The sequence below is a fragment of the Tamandua tetradactyla genome, chromosome 6 (genome assembly GCF_023851605.1).
Source record: "Tamandua tetradactyla isolate mTamTet1 chromosome 6, mTamTet1.pri, whole genome shotgun sequence".
Classification (NCBI taxonomy): domain Eukaryota; kingdom Metazoa; phylum Chordata; class Mammalia; order Pilosa; family Myrmecophagidae; genus Tamandua; species Tamandua tetradactyla.
Window position 1 is genome coordinate 10168193 of NC_135332.1, and position 17068 is coordinate 10185260.

The following is a 17068-nucleotide window of genomic DNA, read 5'->3' on the forward strand; positions in this document are numbered from 1 at the left end:
AGCAAGAGGTCTTGTGGACCCCATCATTTTTGCAACTGTCGAAGTATCTTGGCAAGGGTTTTTTGTTTTTTTTTTACAGTGATATTTTGTTCCAGGCCAGGATCATAATGACCCAGCTTTGGCTTAAGATGGATTTTTGCAAATAGATGTGTGCAGTGGGGGTATAATATTTTCAGAGAAAGCAGGCATGGGTGTGGCATGGGCTTATGTAATAATTGTTCTCCATCTGCCCAGTCAGGTGGGAGAGCCTTACCTCTGTAGGTTGTGCCAACCAGAGGGCAAAGCTTGTTGAGATCTGCAGAAATATAGAGAATTCTCTTTTTCTGAGGCTGGCTACTAGATTGTGGCATAGTATAGAGTCTATTATCTTATGTGTGTGTGTGTGTTTTCATTTTTGCTTTTGGCTCTAAGGGAAAAGGCCATTTAACACAGTTTTCCACTTAGCTTTATTACTTATTTTGCTCCTTCCCCTTAATTTTTTTGTTGTTGTTTAACACAGTGTTCAGTGTTAGCATCAGGTGCTGGCATTCTTCCCAGGGGAAACATTGCTTTGAAATAAACACAGCTGGAAACTGACCACATATTGTTTTTCTTTCTTTTAATAAATGCAAGAGGCGTTTTAGGAAGGCAGGCAGAGAACCCTGTACTGTCCAGAATTACTTGACAGATTTCTTCCCCCGGGTCTGGCTGATGATTAACGTCACTCCTGGGTGTCCGCATGGACTCACTTGCCTTCTTCCTTCCGGAAGCTGCCGTTTCCTGGGAAAAGAACCACGCCGAGCTCTGCGGCAGCCCGAACTTGAGGGTGGGGCGGAGCCTGTCCAGTCCTGAGTCCCGGCTGGAGAGTGGTTCCCGGCGCTCGGGACAGCAGGGCTCCTCTGGGTGCTCGCCCCACGCCTTCCCCGCAGCCGCGAACCCCGCCGCGGAGCTGCTCGGGCCGGCGTGCAGGAGGCAGTCTCCGTGTGTCTTTGTGATTCTTGCTTTATTTGCTGTGCCTTTTAAAATGAAGGCAGCCTGTTTTCTAGCAGAGTAAGTCCACCAGGGGTGGGGTCTTCTCGTCGCCTGCGGAAATTGGTATGCTTTGAAATAGTAGATTTAAGACAACTTAGTTTGAAGACTGCAGATTTTCAAGGATCAGGACGCTGGATTCAGGAGGCTGCTCATTTCACCCAGGAGGTGGGCAGTTCAGAATAAGGGTGATGTCGGTGCTTCTCTGGATGATTTGTGGATAGCTGGAGGGTGAAGGTGAGGTGGGGGAGAAGCTGAGGCTTTTAGCTTTCTTGGAAGGTTTTATTGCTGTTTTGGTTTTATTCTTTTATGTAGAGCCACAAAGCTGGTTCAAAAACCTATTATAACTAAAGTTGTTATAAAAGGGTTTTATTCCCTCTTGTTTATTATTATTATTTTTTAAAAAACCATTTCCTTGTATAGATTTCTTGAAGATCTGTTGTTATAGTGTAATAATTCATTGCCCTGTTAAAATTTGTCACAAGAGGTTTTCTCAATAAATAGCTATTTCTGCTTCTATCTATCTCATAAGAGATAGCTGAGTTAGAAATGTAGAAGAGAGAGAGAGATGTAGGGATTGAAGAGTAACTTGGTTTCTTCAAATGGACGGAGGCTTTGTCACAAGCAGAATGTTTTACTTTGGTCTTGCTTTGTTTTATGTGAGAGAGCTCTAGGACTGCATCTGGTGGGAAACTTGTGAGTCCCCATGTCTCTGTAGCTCACCTGTGTGGGAACACGTGTGCAGCTATTGGAACAAGTTCAGGTCATCATCCCTCAAGAGAGTATCGCATCTGAAATAGCAGCCCCTACCTATCTTACTGAGCCTGGGACTGGGAATGGCTGGAATGAGGCTGTATAGCTCATTGGATTCTCACATTGGACCCGGTGTCTAGGGCAGTCCTCAGCACAGAATAAAGCTCTATGTAATGACTGAGTCACAAGGACATGCCCTTGAAAGACCGTGTGAGCTCCAGGGACAGGAAAGTGAATGGGGAGTTTTGAATTGTATAAAGCATATAGATAAGCCCAAATAAGGAGAGAGTTGAAGAAACCTATTATATACAAAGGTGGCTCTAAAAGGGTTTCTTTGCATTGATGACTGCTATGCCTATTCTTCCTTTCTTTATACAAATTGGCATTTTGGGGAGCTTTTTTTGCTTTTTTGGGTGCCTGGTCTAGCAATCGGTCCCGGGTCTCCCGCATGGAAGGTGAGCATTCTACCACTGAATCACCTGTGCACCCTAGTTTGGATTTTTAAGAGATAGAAAAAAAAAAAGAGAGACACAATTATATGTCAGGCTATGAAAGTAAGGCCAATTCTGTCCATGAATTTCCTAAATGACTTACAAATTTTTTTAAGTGAGACTGTACAGATTTTTTCTAAGTGGTTATCATTCACAGCTCTTTAAGGCATCTTAGTGCCCTTTTAGCTGTGTTAGCTCACTTTATTTTCACATCAGTCCACTGAGGTGGGCTTTGATGTCACATCCCCATTTTACAGTTGAGGACACTGAGAGTCAGTTTTAAGAGCGTCTCCGGAGGTCATTTAGTGAGTGAAGAACCAGGGTATAAGCTGTTATAGACTCTAAAGAGTTCCATACTCCCTCCACCCCACTCTCTCTGGTCCTTTCTACCTTTCTTTCATTGTGGAATAGTGGAAAGTGCTCCAGCCTGGATGTCAGGAGAGCTGGTTCTGTGATATTGACCAATTCACTTTCGATTCTTAAGTGTGAAGGAGGTGACATTATTTGATTCTTAAGTTTCTTTACAGCTTCATAATCTCTCATCAAGGTCTTATCCAGGGCTTGTGTCAGCTCTGAAGTGCCCATTTACAATGTAGTGAAGTGAGAAAGAAAGTAAAACTGCATGGGGGAGTCTCTTCAGCTCTGCTTTGGTTTCCTGGTTGAGCATGGAGAAACGTGGGATCTCCTTGGAGAAGAAGAATTTTAGATCCTACAAGATATGCTTTTCCATGATGTCTTCCTGAATTGACATTTCTGAGTGTTATGTTTTTACTCATCAACAAAAGTCTTTGAGCCAAGCTGTGTTGTAGTTTCAGCCCAAGAAGAACACATCAGCGCTGCTACCTTCCCATCTGGCCCAAAAAGAAGCGATAACATCTTTGAATCAGCCCATCTGTTATCTTAATCCCTTTTGGAACAGGGCAGTGTAAATAAATATTACCTTATGTTTCTTATGTTTTTAATTTGTAGCAGGTGGGTGAGGAATGAGGAGGTCAAAACAGTGAGAAAGTTGTTTCTCTTTGGTTTTGTTTTAATTATACTCCCCTTGTTTAACTCCAGCAGTTGTTTATGGATCAATTGAAAAAAAAAAAAAAGTGAAACATAGGGATGAGTGACTCCATTTTACCGACATTAAAGTGAAAAGAAAAAAAAAAGCATACCAACACCATTTACCATCACCGTCATTGTGTAAAAAAAAGGAAATGAAGTAGGAAAGAAGCTGCTCTCAGCAGGGAAGAAAAGTAGGTCTTCCCGGGAGAAGACAGTTGGCTTTCTTGCTGTGACTTTTTCACCCTGGACTGGTGAAAACCTCCTCCAGGACCATGTTCTGCAATTGAGAGGATCTGCTCTGCCTGGTGCTTGTCACTTACAAACTTCCTGGGTAGGAAATGGAGTTCTGAATGGGGAGATAAGAACTGTGTGCCCAGGTCAGCTCTGTTCCTTCTGTTGCCGTCTCTGGCCCTGCTCAGTGACTTAGATCTTAACTCTTTCCTTACGTCTTTCCCCATAGGCAAGAAGCGAAACCCTGGCCTTAAAATTCCGAAAGAAGCCTTTGAACAACCTCAGACCAGTTCCACGTAAGTTTGCAAGCTTGTCACCTTGCATTTCTGAGATTTCCAATGAATGGGGCTTCATTTTTGGGTTGATGATCAGTGCCATGCCTTTGGAAGTAGTTGTTAGAAATTTGAGTTCTTTAAGGGGGAAGCCATTGACTCACCATTCTGAGACCTGAAATAATCGCTCGGTCAGCCAGTCTTTATTAAATGTGTAGCTCGGAATTCAGGGTCTAAAATTATTGGTTGGGTGAGAACTGAGTGTCACAAAAGCATTTGGCAAATGTGGTCCTCCGTAACTCCAGATGGATCCCAGGAGGTGAACTCTTGCCTTTTCCCTATAGATTTGAGGTTTCCTCTGAGAACCACCACTATAAAACTCGCGTTGAGAAGAAAAGATGGTATTTTATGAGGCTCCAGCATTCTGACACCTACATTCTGTTCTGAGAGAGCTATGTAAACAAAGGGCAAAACGATGTTCTTTAATTAGCTGAGGCTTTGGCCAAATTCCTAAGTGAACTAAAATCTCCCCCTCCATGAGCCTCCCTTTGGTTTCTTTGCCTGACTCAGGGTGGGGAGGGTGCCTTCTGTTCAGCTGGAGGTGAGACCACCTACCAAAGACTTGCATGGGAACAGTGGAAATTCCTTGGAAATGAATTGTCACAGAGGGATGAGAGAGACACAGCAAGTCCAATGAGAGGTCATCCTAGTGGAACCTTGGGTGTTTTTTTTTTTAATACTTTTTTATTAATTAAAAAAAATTCCAAGAAAGAAACGCAAACATCCTTAGTATATGCTCTTTCCATTCTGCATATATAATCAGTAATTCACAATCTCTTCACATAGTTGCGTATTTATCATCATGATCATTTCTTAGAACATTTGCATCAATTCAGAAAGAAATAAAAAGACAACAGAAAAAGAAAAAAAAATTTTACATACCATACCCCTTACCCCTCCCTTTCATTGATCACTAGCATTTCAAACTGAATTTATTTTAACATTTGTTCCCCCTATTATTTATTTTTATTCCATATGTTCTACTCATCTGTTGACAAGGTAGATAAAAGGAGCATCAGACACAAGGTTTTCATAGTCACACAGTCACATTGTGAAAGCTGTATCATACAATCATCATCAAGAAACATGGCTACTGGAACACAGCTCTACATTTTCAGGCAGTTCCCTCCAGCCTCTCCATAACATCTTGGATAACAAGGTGATATCTACTTAATGCATAAGAATAACCTCCAGGATAACCTCTCGACTCTGTTTGGAATCTCTCAGCCATTGCCACTTTGTCTCATTTCACTCTTCCCTCTTTTGGTCGAGAAGGTTTTCTCAATCCCTTGATGCTGGGTCTCAGCTCATTCTAGAGTTTTTCTCAATCCCTTGATGCTGAGTCTTAGCTCATTCTAGGATTTCTGTCCCACGTTGCCAGGAAGGTCCACACCCCTGGGAGTCATGTCCCACGTAGACAGGGGGAGGGTGGTGAGTTTGCTTGTTGTATTGACTGGAGACAGAGGCCACATCTGAGCAACAAAAGAGATTCTCTTGGGGGTGATTCTTAGGCCTAATTTTAAGTAGGCTTGACCTATCCTTTGTGGGGTTAAGTTTCATGTGAACAAACCCCAAGCTGGGGGCTCAGCCTATAGCTTTGGTTGTCCTCACTGCTTGTGAGAATATCGATAATTCAACTTGGGGAGGTTGAATTTTCCCCTGTTCTCACCATTCCCCAAAGGGGACTTTGCAAATACTTTTCCACTCACTGATCAAATCACTCTGGGATTCATCAGGGCATTGGAACCTTGGGTTTTTGAAGCTTTTGTTCATCTCTCTGGAAGTGCCTCCCTTTGTAAAGGTTTTATATCTTAGCTATGATCCATCCTGCCAGAAAGCCCTCCCCTAATGGGCTAGTAAAAGTGGCCATGTCTATTGTAAAGCTTTGCTGAGGCCACTGGTCATTGCATTTTGTGCAGCACCTCAAAGAACTTTCCAGCAGAGGACTGCAGTGCAGGCTCTGGATGTTGGCTCAGAGGGGCCAAACTCAAGTCAAAGGGTCCCTTCAAAAGGACCCACCTAAGGGTGTTCTTTCTATCCCTAGGGTTAAGACTTTCTTCTGGGTTCCTATGAATTATCGGTCTTGTTTTTTTTCTGCCTCTGTGGATCTGTGAACTGTATAATTAGCAGTTTTTCCTCTCTGATTGGCTTCTTGAGAGCTGAGAATCCAATAGTGGCTTATCCTTGCTGCCTGTATAGGACTGTATGGAATGCATTTTTTAACATTTTATTTTGAGATAAATCTAGATGTTTTTAGATATTTATTTCTCAAACATAACATCTTCTTCAGTGTAATGTCTTTGCATGCCTTTTGCCCATTTTCTAATTAGACTTTTTTTTTTTTTTTTTTACATGGGCAGGCATCGGGAATCAAACCCGGGTCCTCTGGCATGGCAGGCAAGCGTTCTTGCCTGCTGATCCACCGTGGCTTACCCTAAATGTTGACTTTTGAGAGTTCTTTATACAGTCCATATACAAGGACTTTGTCAGATAGGTGATATGAAAATATTTTGTCCCAGTCTGTAATCTGCCTTTTCATACTTTTTTTTCTCCTTTTCATCCTTTTAACACAGTCTTTTGCAGAATAAAAGTTTCTAATTTTAATAAGGTTTGATTTATCAATTCTTCTTCTTAAGTCTAAGAACTGTTGACCTACTCTAAGGTCCTGAAGATATTTTCCTGTTTTTTTTACTAGAAGTTTTATGGTTTTACTTTATACGTTTAAGTTTGTGATCTGTTTTGAGTTAATTTTTATACAAAGGTGTATAAGGTTTAAGGTGAGCTTGTTTATTTATTTATTTACTTAATTACTCATGGATTTCCTTTTGTTTCCTTTTCCATTTGTTGAAAAGGCCACCATTGAATTGGTCTTGTTCCTTTGTCACAGATTAATTGGGCATATTTGTGTGGATCGATTTCTGGACTCTGGATTCTCTTCCACTGGTCTGCGTGTTTTTTCTTCTCCCAAGACATACTGCCTTGATTACTGCTGCTATAGTAAGCTTTGACATTTTTAAGAGTGATTCCTCTCACTTCGTTCTTCAATTTTGAAATTGTTTTGGGTATTTTGGGGGCTTCCTCTTTTCATATAAATGATGGGATATTTGTCTATGTCTAAGGAAATTTGCTGAGCTTTTGGTAGGAATTGTGTTTAACCTATAGATCAATTCAGGGAGAATTGACATCTTTGCTATGTTGTGTCTAAGACTCCATGAACTTGACATGTTTCTCCAAGTATTTAGGTTTTCTTTGATTTCTTCCATCAGCATTTTATAATTTTCATCATATAGATCCTCTGCATGGTCTGTTAGACTTATACTAACAAATATAAATGGGATACTAATACTAATGCTAAGTATTCCATTTTCTTGTAAGCAATTTAAATAATTTTGCATTTTTTATTTTGGTTTACAGCTGGTTCATTTTTAGTGGAGAGAAATGCATTCAATTTTTGTGTGTTCATCTTTTATCCTGCTGAACTCATTTATTAGTTTTAGGAGTTTTTGTGTATGTGTGTGGATTCTTTAGGGTTTTCTCTGTAGACTGTCAGGCTATCTGCAAATAAAGACAGTTTTATTTCTTCCTTTCCAATGTGTATTCCTTTAATTTCTTTTTTATTGCCTTACTGCAGTGGCAAGAATGTCCAATGCTATTCTAAATAAGATGGATGAGAGTGGACATTACTGCTTTATTCCTCTTAGAGGGAAAGCATTTTGTCTTTCACCATTCACTATGATGCTAGATGTAAGGTTTTTGTAATTAATTTTTGAGGTTGAATAACTTCCCCTCTGTTCTTAGTGCACTGAGAATTTTTAATCATGGATGGGTGTTGAATTTTGTGAGGGTTTTTTTGCACAAATGTAATTTTTCTTCTTTATCCTGCTGATATTGTGGATTAACTAAATTGATTTTTGAATATTGAACCAACTTGTATGCCTAAAATAAGTCTCACTTGGTTATGGTATATATATGTATTTTGTACATTTGGGATTCCATTTGTGAAAATTTTGTCAAGAATTTTTACTTCTAAGTTCAAGAGAGATATTAGCCTTTTGTGGGGTTTTTTGGTGCACTTTTTTCTTGTCTTTGATATTAAGGTAATAGAGACCTCATAAAATGAGATGGGAAATGTTCCTTCTATATTCCGTAAGAGACTGTGTAAAATTGGTGTTAATTCTTTGAATATTTACTTGCTTTTTAGTTACAAATTCAATAGTACTATTACGGGTTCTCTATTTCAACTTCGCTGTGTTTAGTAGTTCCTCATTTTCAAGGAATTGGTCTGCTTCTTTTAATTATCCTTTTTATTATCATTTTAATGGCTGTGGAATATCTTGTGAGGGCCCTTTTATTTTATTCCTGATATTGGTAATTTGTGTCCTCTCTTTTTTTTTTAATCTTTGTCAATTTTTCTAGAAGTCTATCAATTTTATTAATTTTTTTTTAAGAACGAGGTTTTTTTTCCCCCTTTCTCTACTAATTTCCTGGCTTCAATTTCACTGAGTTCTGTTCTTAACAGTTGTAATTTTCTTTGAGATATCTTTTTATACCAACTATTTAGCTATTTTATATCTCTTTCCTTTTTTTCTCTTCTTATATTTCACTTCTTTCAACTTATATTAGTTTTTTGCATTTTATGATTTTTGGAAGCCACTTTAAATCCTTCTTGACATAAATGAATGAATACAAAGCTATACAAGGATAAAATTAGTCTCTCTTTTGTTTTTCCCTCACACAGAATACAGATATTATTGAATATACTTTCTGTGTTTCTGTGTAAAGCCAAAAACATTTCTTCATTACTGTAAATGATACCACTTCATATTGTTAATATTGTTCTTATCATTTTAAATAATGTTATTTTTGTTGTTTTCAATATTGGTAGCTTATTGTTATATTGTCATTATTATTATTAACTTAATACTCTTGTTATTATTTTAAAACTGAGACATAAATTTGTGTTCCTAAAAAAGTGACTCCTACTTCTCTGTGCTTTTATTGGCAGTTGAGGCTGCTTGGTGATTTGTGTCATTTGTACTCTTCCTCCTTCTGCTGTGTTACACAAAAATAAGTAGCCTGGGACAGGACCCATTCTCCTTAGTTCAATGTGTGTGGTCCCTCTGCATGAGTTCTTTCCTCTAGTTACTGATGCCATTGTGTCTTAGGCTCAGATTTCTGAACTGTACCCTCCCTTGACTGGCACTCGTTCTAAACGGATTCTGCGTTAGTCGGTATTATTTTATTTAGCTCTCACAAGAAACTCGGGAAGCCGTTGTTTTTACCCTCATTTTACAAATGAGCAAATGGAGCTGTGCAAGGTCTGATTGCCTTGATCAAAGCATTTGGGCATAGCTTGGCAGTTAAGAATTCAGACTCTGGAGCTCGTATCTGGAATCTAATCTTCATCAGTCAAATACGTAAGGCAAGCCCCAATGAGCTTTGGCTTCCCCTTCTGAAAAATGGGAATAAACAAAAAGGCTGTTCATATAAGGATTAGCTGTCATAATTAGATGTCATAATTGTGTGTCAAGCATAATGCTTGATGCGCAGCAGTTATTCCGTGAGTAGTGGCTCCACATGTTTATGTTGATATTAGTATGACTGCAAGGTCTCTAAGTGGAGAAATGGCATATGAACCCAGGGCCCCCTGACGGCTAAGTCTGTGCTTGGCCAAACAGTCCAAGGGTGACTGGGGTGAGAGGGAGGATTGTTTACCTCTGCATTTGAGAAGCCAGGTTAGCATGGCTCTGAGTTCCAATCGCACTGTCTCCTTGAATTTAGCCTCTCCGAATGTCCATCTCTTCACTTTAAAATAGACTTGTTAAACCCCAGAGTTGCAAACATTAAAGGAGATGATTTATATTAAGTCACAGCTTCTGCTGGCTGTTTAATAGTAGGCAGTTGTAGGCAACTTAAAAGAAGGCCCTTTTAATAAATATTGAATACATTGAATAATAATTATAAAAATAACCAGGGAACTGATCATTCATATAGAATTAGAAATAAATACCAATTATAATAGACAGAAATCTGATTATTCATCTAAAAAATAAACACTGGGTGACCTTTGGACTACCTTTGGCCTTCCAGTGAAAGAATTTTGTAATAAACTTAGTTCTTCCCCCAGAGAATTAAAATATCGAATAAACGACAAGCATTCTCCCACAGTATACACCTCTTGCAGTGTTTCATTGCCCCAGGCAAACTCATATGCCCAGCCTTGGACAGAACACATTGTCAACTCATCTAATTCGAGTTGTCAGTCTTAGATCCATGGTTTGATGCTTTTGGCAGAACTCATGAGGCCTGAGGCTGGGTGGGTTGATGGTTTTCTTTAGAGGAGGGCCCAGGTGTTGGGAGCAGGTTCCTTGGATTCATTCAAATTTGGATTAAGACCATAGCTTCACCACTTGCCAGTTTTAAAATGGGACCAACTCAGTCAACTCCATGCCAAACAGTTTCTCCTCTGGAACATGGGGATAACGGGACCCATAGTTTTAATTTGTTTGCTCGTTTTGTTTTCAGAATCACATGAGGTGCAGGTAAAGCACTTAGCTAAGTAACAAAGTACTACAATCTAGGTGGCTTAAAGTGGCAGGAATTCGTTGTCTCACGGTGCTGGAGGCCAGAAATCTGAAATCAGGGTGTCAGCAGGGTCCCATTCTCTCTGAAGTCTGAAGGTTCGATCAATGGCCTTCCGTGAGGTCCCCATTGTCACCCGGCCTTCTCCCCTCTCTCCCTCTATTTGTCCAAATTTCTTCTTCTTATACCAACCCCAGTCTGTTGGATTAAAGACCCACCCTAATGCAGTTTGGCCTCGTCTTTAACTAATCACATCTCCAAAGATTCTGTTTCCCAGTAAGCTCACATTCACGGGACTGGGAGTTAGGGCTTCAGTATATCTTTCTGGGGGGGACACAATTCAATCCACATTACCTCCTTAGGTCAAGGCTGAGTTTCAGTGACCCGAGTTTTCTTTTCAACTCTCTTGACTACTCTGTGGTTTCAGCATATGACCTGACTTTTCTGGGCCTCATTTTTCTCAATCTGGAAAATGGCCCGAGACTCTCCTATTAGGTAGAAGTATAATGCGAAGTTAGGATAGAACTGGGGTTAACACTTTTATTTTGTAAAAGGCCAGATAATAACTGTTTTATGCTGCACCAGGCTATAATGGTGTCTGTCGCAAATTCTTTGTTATTTGTTTTTACAACTGCTTAAACTTGTAAAAAATATTCGTTTTCCAACCCTTGATGTAGAATAGTAGAATATTAGACCTGAAAGTCATCTTATCCAGTGCCCTCTTTGGACGGGTGAGAAAATGGAGGTGGTCCCAAGTAATTAATGACCTTTCTGCTGCTTCCTACTTTTAAAAGGAAGAGTGCTAATGAGTTGCAGAAGATTTTTTGTTTTATTAGTTGCATGTTTCACTTAATAGTTGTCTTTATTTCCAAGTCCTTCAGCAATTAATACAAAGAAAATGAAGAAAAACAGCTTTGACATTTTTAAGAATGAGAAATGAATTCTCTAGAAATATCACTTCTGGAAAGCTTTTCCAAAGAGAAATTTGCAACTCAGATACATATGATACATTAAAGGCGCCACTGCCAATTTGTGCATGTGTGTGGGTTGTGTTTGTGTTTCTCTCATTGCTTTCCAGTCCCTGATTTTAAGTTAGTATAGAAAAAATGTAAGTATTTTATGCATATCAAAGGGAGTTTGAAGTGAGGGAACCTTGCAATTAATGCCTTAGATTCATTTTTATATCTGCGTTTATATTCCTACTTCTTCCCTACTACTTTATTAATTTATTTAGTTTCAACAAAAAAGACAGAATCAGAATATATTATGTTTGGGGAAAATGTCATTGGCTAAGGAGTCTTTTCTTTTTCTTTCATCCTCTGCCCTCCCTCCCTTCCTTCTTTCATTTTCCTTTTTATCTTTTAAAGACAGTCCTGACAGGGAGACCTGAGTTTTTATCTTTTGGTTACCCAGTGTTGTGTCAACGCAGGGGTTCTTTTGTCTTCAGCCTCTGATGGCTCCGTTTGATCATATTATCAGTATGTGTTTGTTGGCATTTCTTACTTTTGCCTTGATATTTTGGGTGCGTTTGTTCAAGAAAATGCTTTTTTTTGGGGGGGGGGGATCCTAGGTAAGTGTACAGCCAAAGTCAAATGTCTTTCTCATCCATGGGTTAATAATCAAGTGAGGGAGCAATGAAGTAGCAGAAATAAAGGCACAAGAGGAGCCTTTGGGTTTTCTCCTATAGACACATTTAAAACTTGGCAAACCCGAGAGGACCCTTAGATAATATGTGTTGAAGAAATGCCTCTGAACTTGCTTAGGTGGCCTGGTAGAATAGAAAGCAAGGGAATCTGGGGGAGTTGTGTGACTTTGAGTAAATCACTTCACCTCCCTGCACCTTTTTTCCATCTGTAAGGGAAAGGACTGGATTTGAAATTCCTGTGTTCTATGAATTTTAACAAAACCATATACCAATTACCATTCCTTTCTAAAACAATTGTGCAAAGAAGGTGAGATTGTTGAGCATATTGGTACTCTTGGATGAAAGAAAAAGTTAAAAGCTTATCCCCACGTTAGAATTCTTTATATCACTATATACATTTTACTCATATTTATTGGATATTTATATTGGTAAGCATTTTACTTAGAATACCTAACTTAATATTCACTCATACTCCACGAGATAGGTGTGCTACTGTCCCCAAGTTAAAGAAGAAATGTTAACCCAAAGAGATGAAAGAGCTCATTTGAGCTCATGATGCTTTTAAGTGACAGGTCGAGTGTAAATCCAAACATATTTTACTCTCTCTCCCATGCTTTACCACTCTTATCTTGGTTTCTTTTTCTCACAGATTCCTACCTTATTCCAAAGGAAAATTCTCTCCAGTCACGTATGACTTAGGAAGGATGTTTTTGCCAAAACATCTCATGTTTTTCTTCCCCCTCTCTTTTTAGGCCACCTCGAGATTTAGACTCCAAGGCTTGCATTTCTATTGGAAACCAGGTGAGAAAAATCTTGCTTTCTAGTTAATACCATGGCAATTTTTAATGTATGCTCTCTGCCTAACCATTGAAAAGTCTATTTTTCTGTAACCTGCTGTCAGATAGTGGGTCAACAAGAGTTAGAATTTAAAGGGAAGTGATAGGCGGAGTCTTGCTGTTTTGAGTGGTGAACTCAAACCAGGCTGTTGTGATCCTGATGGAAGCTTTTTGAGGAGAGTAGACGATTCATTTGTCAAAGCCCAAACGTAGATCTGGTTCCTGTCGGTCGGCATGATGGATCACAAATGCCATCAGGAGGGCGTGGCCAAGGAGCCGCAGTGTCTCCGGCTTACACCAAGCGCTTGGAGTTGGACCGTCATTCCGAGGATCTCCGTGTTGCCTGTGGCGAACAGGTGGTGATGGTGACACCTGAACATCTCCTGAGGCTCCTTGTCGGCTCAGCTCTCAGTGGCTGCTTTGTCATGCCAGGACGCTCGTGGCCCAGAACACCAGGAGGCACCCGCGCACAGCACTGTCTGCAGCCATTTCATTTTTCTCCTTCCTGTTGCTTTATTCCCTCTCTCCCTGTCAGAACTTTGAGGTGAAGGCCGATGACCTGGAGCCCATAATGGAGCTGGGCCGAGGTGCGTACGGGGTGGTGGAGAAGATGCGGCACGTGCCCAGTGGGCAGATCATGGCGGTCAAGGTAAAGTTGGCATTCCCCATGCGTTGTCCGTGCGGGGCGCGTGTCCATCCCAGGTGTGGGTTGGCGCTGTTCATAGACAGTGTTCAGGGGAGTGAAACAGAAAAGTCTGGGTGCAACAGTATTTCTCCCTAAATGTGTGGAAGATGCCTCCTTGGTACAAGTCGCATCGACTTATTTACTTATTTTCCTATTCCTAAGCGCCCCCCCTTCCCCCCTGCACCCTTTTTCCTTTCAATATTATTCTGGGAATAACACATTTATATATATATATGTGTGTGTGTGTGTGTGTGTGATAATATGTTATATTTGTATATAAAACATAAAATTTGCCACTTTAACTGTATGAGTCAGTATATAATTACTTTCACAATGTCGCACGACCATCATTCACCCACTTTTTAAAATTTCTCTCTCTTTTTTTTGTTTTTTTATTTTTATTTTTTTCTTCCACCCGCTTTTAATTGTTTACACAGCAACTATGTCAGGACCACATTAAACAGAATCACTACTTCCTTCACCTCATCTTTAATACGTGGTCAAAATTAAAATTTCCTTCATACCTAAAGCTTTTTCTTTTCCTTTATTTTATTTTATTTTTTCTCCCTGTTGTGCCAATTCAGATCCAAGCCAAGTGCACATGTTTCCTGTGGCTGTTATGCCTCCTCTCCTTTATTTCATGGTCTATTGTTATTAAAGAATTGTCCCTGGAAATGGACAGTGAAAAGCCTGTCTCCACTGGAGGAAAAAAGGAAGGCAAAATTCATGTAGAGTGAATTGGAATGAATTTTGAACTCTAAGGAGAAATTTCCCGTGCAGATGCTGGGAGACCATGGGAGAGTTGACATCTCTGGATGAGATGAGTTAGTCATCTTGGGTTCTCATTAGGGTTGTGAATGGTCAGCCTATATCCCCTTAGCTTTGGGAGAACAAGATGCCTTTCCCTCACCCTCTAGATTTGCAGTCTGTTCTGCTGACATTTCAATAAGTATGCAAAAGTGGTGACTGCTGAGTGGTGTCACCTACTTACTGTCATTTAGTGATGTCATTATATTTCTTTCCTGCTATGTTTTCTCATGTGACAGACAAATTTCTCTTCTCTTAAACACACTGGAGATGGAATGAACATTTTTCCATTTCTTTGTGATGTCTTCTATTTCCTATAGCTGTACCAGTTCTCGCATAATTGCTTTTTATTCCAAATACTCTTACATGTTCCCAAGAGGGACATTTTGGCTGTTCCTTTCTTAGGACCTGATTATCACTGTGGCCTCTTTGCACTGCACAGACATAATGCAGTAGACCAGATATTGTTTTTATAACTTGAAAATACATCCCCAAACACTTACCTTGTCTCCAAGAGGTTTTATCACTTTGCGTCCTGCTGGTAATTACTCAGGAAGTCAAATGAATAAGTCTTCCTTAGTTTTCATTTGCTATAAGCAGTTAACCACCTAGATATTTGAAAGGTTGCTGCTAGAAGATGTGTTGTGAATTTTAATACTATTTTCAGGATGAGACTCCCTAAAGCTGCTGACTAATTAATTACCTGACTGATCCTCAGAAAAGTAACCATACCTTTTTCCATGCAATCCCATTCAGCGGATCCGGGCTACAGTAAATAGCCAGGAGCAGAAAAGGCTACTGATGGATTTGGATATTTCCATGAGGACGGTGGACTGTCCCTTCACGGTCACCTTTTATGGCGCGCTCTTCCGGGAGGTAGGTGATCCTTTCATTCAAAGCCCAGGGAGAAGCTTATAACTAAAACCCAAATTTCTATGATTGTATAAATGCTACCCACACTGGTGGCACTCATCCTCACTGACATGCCTTATAGAGAGGGTTTTAAGACTGGTGCAAATTATATGCCCTGGTGCAAAAGTGAGCTTGAAGTAAGGGTATTTTCATGCGCATTCAGTCCTCTTGAAGATGCGTCTCCTCTCTTCTCCTTTCTGTGTTGCTTGGCCTGTTTTGGCAGAACTGTCTGTTGACTGATCAATTGTCCATCAGTTGTCTTTTGATTGATTTAAATAGATTCCTTTATGTCTGAAACGTTCTGGCCTTCTGGACTTTTAAACTTCACGTAGTCTTCTTGGGCATCATATGGGCTTCCTTTTATCTATTTGTGCTGCCTCTATTTCTCACTTCACCCTTATGTGGATTATGATGCTTCCCCTCACTCTTAAACCAGCCTTTTGATTGATCGTTACTGATGCTCAGTAACTGGGAGGTCAGGTCCGGTGCATGTGTCCAGACTTACCTCCTAAATAGCACAGCAAAAGGCTTGGATTTCTAGAACCCTTTTGCTTGTGGCTGCTGATATTTCTATCCTAGTTTTCATGGATGAGTAGGTGATAACATGTACGTTCTGTTTTGCTGGTTTGCTCTTTGGAAACAGTCTTGCCTGTTTATAAATTCTTTTGAGCTCTTGAAGGGAAACCCTGCCTTTTCTCCAAAAACAAAACGAGAAATAGTTGGGTGTACTTCACAGGTGTTAACTGTGTCTTCTTTGTCCCCTCTTCCCTTCTCCTTAACAACCCCTGAACCACTTGGTCTCCAGGGAGATGTGTGGATCTGCATGGAGCTCATGGACACATCACTGGATAAGTTCTACAAACAAGTCATTGATAAAGGCCAGACAATTCCAGAGGACATCTTAGGGAAAATAGCAGTGTCCGTGAGTACATCACGAAGCCTCCCGCAAGGAGATTGTGAGAAGTCTGGGCCTTATGTGTCTTTGTGTCCCCAGTGTGAAGGAACCCAACCTGAGCCATAACTACCATCCTTACGTGTCTGTTGAATGCATGAGTGGATTTGCAGGTGGACGAATGAATGCTATTCTGTCCGATTCTACCATTGACTTGGCTTGGTAAAATCTAAGGTCAATGCCTTCTTCAGTGTATTTGTCCAGTGTGACCCCACCCCCATCCCTGATGCCCATATTCTGATATATGTCTTCCCACTTTCATTTATGCATTTTAACTTTTTTAAGTTAAAATATTAATTTGGGGGGGGTGGCTGAAATGAATGAATAGAGAAGGAGAAATAAAAGAAATGGCAAGAAGGGGGTGCTACCTTAATAGTTTAAAGCTCTGGAGGGTAGAGAGAAAAATGCTTGTGGCCAAATGAGAAAAAGGATGGATGAGTGAGGCATCTTCTCTTCCATAAGATATAGTCCTCACCAACTGGTGGAGTCCAGTTTGTATAACTTCCTGTGTGTTTAACCTGACAGGACCCCTACTGGGGCAAATACTTGATCCTGTGACTGTAAGCCAGGGATAATAAACCTGGGTATACTTAATATTCCATTTCTTTCTAATGATGGGTGAATAAACTTATCTTGTGTTTCTCTTACAGATTGTAAAGGCGTTAGAACATTTACACAGTAAGCTCTCAGTGATTCATCGAGGTAAGCATCCGTGGAGGTGCCCTGTCTGCTCCTTTATTATAAAGTTTGCCCCACCCCCACCCCCATGTGTGGAGGTGAAATT

At 40.2% G+C, this 17068-nt stretch overlaps 1 protein-coding gene across 4 annotated transcripts in view; it reads left to right on the forward strand.

The window, feature by feature from the left end:
• MAP2K6 (mitogen-activated protein kinase kinase 6) overlaps positions 1 to 17068 on the forward strand; it is a 112292-nt gene that overhangs the window by 76295 nt on the left and 18929 nt on the right. For 2 of the 4 annotated variants that reach the window (XM_077163691.1, XM_077163692.1), the window contains exons 2-7: positions 3763 to 3829; positions 12845 to 12893; positions 13464 to 13577; positions 15177 to 15296; positions 16138 to 16254; positions 16935 to 16986. In XM_077163691.1, coding sequence (XP_077019806.1) covers positions 3763 to 3829; positions 12845 to 12893; positions 13464 to 13577; positions 15177 to 15296; positions 16138 to 16254; positions 16935 to 16986 — 519 coding nt within the window. Of the gene's footprint in view, positions 1 to 470; positions 1030 to 3462; positions 3680 to 3762; positions 3830 to 12844; positions 12894 to 13463; positions 13578 to 15176; positions 15297 to 16137; positions 16255 to 16934; positions 16987 to 17068 lie in introns of those variants that run through there. The other 2 variants (XM_077163693.1, XM_077163694.1) reach the window with 2 other exon arrangements.